General features: G+C 44.0%; 1 protein-coding gene across 1 annotated transcript in view; it reads right to left on the reverse strand.

Annotated features, from left to right (window-relative positions):
- The window catches only part of dcc (DCC netrin 1 receptor), a gene marked incomplete at both ends in the record, with an annotated part of 58,745 nt that overhangs the window by 55,808 nt on the left and 368 nt on the right, over window positions 1–2,569 (reverse strand). Inside the window, 1 exon segment of the mRNA XM_014030000.1 lies at window positions 1,205–1,552. Coding sequence (XP_013885454.1) covers window positions 1,205–1,552 — 348 coding nt within the window.

Here is a 2,569-nt window from a genome sequence, read left to right on the forward strand (position 1 = left end):
TTTTAACTTGTTTTTCATTTTTAGCTTGTATTTAGCTACTTTTAACTTGTGTTTAGCTACTTTTAGCTTGTGTTTAGCTACATTTAGCATGTGTTTTGTTATTTTAATTTGTGTTTTTCTACTTTTAGGTTGTTTTACCATTTTCAGCTTGAATTTAGCTACTTTTCGCTACTTAAACTGTAGTTAACATCCATTACTTTCCGTTGCTAGCTAGTAACCTTTTGCAACACTTAGCCTGTGTTTTGTTAGCTTTAGCTAATATTTTTCTACTCTTGCTTCTAGCGAGTGTTCCATCATTAGCATTTAGATAATCTTCTATTACTTTTAGCTTGTGATTAGCAACTTTTATCCTGTTTTGAGAGCTTTAGCTAATATTTTTTTCAATCCCAGCTTCTAGCAAGTGTTCCATCATTAGCATTTAGCTAATTCTTTACTACTTTTAGCTTGTGATTAGCAATTTTTAGCCTGTTTTGATAGCTTTAGCTATTTTTTTACCCTCGCTTCTAGCAAGTGTTCCATCATTAGCATTTAGCTAATTCTCTACTACTTTTAGCTTGTGATTAGCAAATTTTAGCCTGTTTTTATAACTTCAGCTATTTTTTACCCTAGCTTCTAGCAAGTGTTCCACTACTAGCATTTAGCTAATTCTTTACTACTTTTCACTTGTGATTAGCAACTTTTAGCCTGTTTTGATAGCTTTAGCTAATATTTTTTCAATCCTAGCTTCTAGCAAGTGTTCCATCATTAGCATTTAGTTAATCTTCTACTACTTTTAGCTTGTGATTAGCAACTTTTAGCCTGTTTTGCTACTTTTAGCCTGTGTTTTGCTACTTTTAGTCTGTTTTGCTAACTTTAGCTATTTTTTTACCCTAGCTTCTTATCTAGCATGTGTTCCATCATTAACATTTAGCTAATTTTCTACTAATTTTAGCTTGTGTTCAGCTACATATTGTTAACATTTTGCTGCTTTCAGCTACTAGCCAGTGTTCCATCATTAGCATTTAAACCTTCTGCTCTTTTAGCTTTAAGCTAGCATGTTGCTTCTTTTAGCTCCAGCTTATTTGTCTGATGGTATTGGAGCTTCATGTCCAGTTTTAATACTTGTTTTTCAGACAGATTAGTTTAAAACCAACAGCTTTAAAATGTTTAAAACAACCAACGCTTCCTGAGCTGAAGGTTAAGGGTTAAAGATGGCGTCTCCTACCAGCCACGGTGACCTTGGCGGTCCGGCTCACGATGCTGCCCAGTCCCTCCAGCGTGGCGAGACACTGGTAGTCTCCCTCGTCGGGCCGGTGGTGCCGGGAGTGGACCACGTTCTGGACCAGCAGGGTGCCGTTGCCCAGCTGCCRCCGCCGCTCGTCCACCACGGCGCTCAGCAGGACGCCGTCTTTACGCCACGTGATGGCGGGAGGCCCCGCCCCCGCGTCAGCCCGAGCCTGGCAGTCCAGCTGCAGCACGCCGCCTCGCACTGTCACCGTGTCCTGAGGCTCCTGCAGGAACCCCAAGTCCACGAAACCAGGACCCGAGGACGAGGAGGACGACGAAGAGGCGTCTGAGGGAGAGAGGAAGAGGAGGAGTTAGTGATGAAGCTGGATGTGTCTCCTGGAGGCAGAAACTCTGACCTCACGCTTCTTTTCTCTTTCTAACAACTCGTTTTTCTTCTCTTTTAGATCCTGACTCTAAACGGCGGCTCTGACTCGTCGTCTTTGATGTCGTCGCCGTTAAAACCTCCTTCATCCTGATCACAGAGGCAGTTTGTTCAGCCGGAGACCTCCGGAGATCCACCTGAAACCACGTCTCCACGGCGGCGGGGACACTTTGAAGTCAGGCTGCAGCTCCGGTTCCTGTTTTTGATTCAGGCTTCTTTTAAAAACCTCCTCCTGCAGGACCAGTTCTCTGAAACACTCCACCATTAAAGAACTGAACACTCTGGAGCCAACAGGTGGAGAAAACACTGTTTGGTGAAAAGAACTCTAAACGTTTAATAAGACCCCCGCACGTGAAGTGGGGGTCTTATTTTTTATTTATTATTGGGGCTTCCCATGCAATGGCAAATCCATTACTCTACTCCTAGTCTTTCTTTATTTCTTTATTCTTCTTCCATCACCTTTAATGCAGCTCGAACCGGAGCATGTACCCTCACAAAGCTTATATCAAAATGACCGGTTTGGAGTGGAGATGTGTGCTATTCAACAACTTTTTGAATCAAATTACTACTGCGGAGAAATTAATGAAAAACCGACCACAAAACACGTCCCAACTTTCAGACACCCGGACCAGCAGAGGGCGCAATCCTGGCTTCATGCTGTAGTGACAGAAGCAGCTATCTCTCATGTGACTTCTGACTTTTAATGTGACGCGTTACAATCTTCAGGTCTGTTCTCAGATGGGTAAGTTCTACAATAGCTGTGTCCAAAACGACAGGCCGGGTCCTCCGGAGGACCCAGACTCCCCGGTCTCGGCGGGCCGGGTCCTTGGTAGACCGGGAAGACCGGAAAAAAAGAGGCTGTGAATTTGGACGGTCTAGCCTCCCCTCCTCACCCCGGCGTACGTCTTGTCACCTAGCAAC

The sequence above is a fragment of the Austrofundulus limnaeus genome, unplaced genomic scaffold (genome assembly GCF_001266775.1).
Source record: "Austrofundulus limnaeus strain Quisiro unplaced genomic scaffold, Austrofundulus_limnaeus-1.0 Scaffold986, whole genome shotgun sequence".
In the NCBI taxonomy this organism is placed as follows: domain Eukaryota; kingdom Metazoa; phylum Chordata; class Actinopteri; order Cyprinodontiformes; family Rivulidae; genus Austrofundulus; species Austrofundulus limnaeus.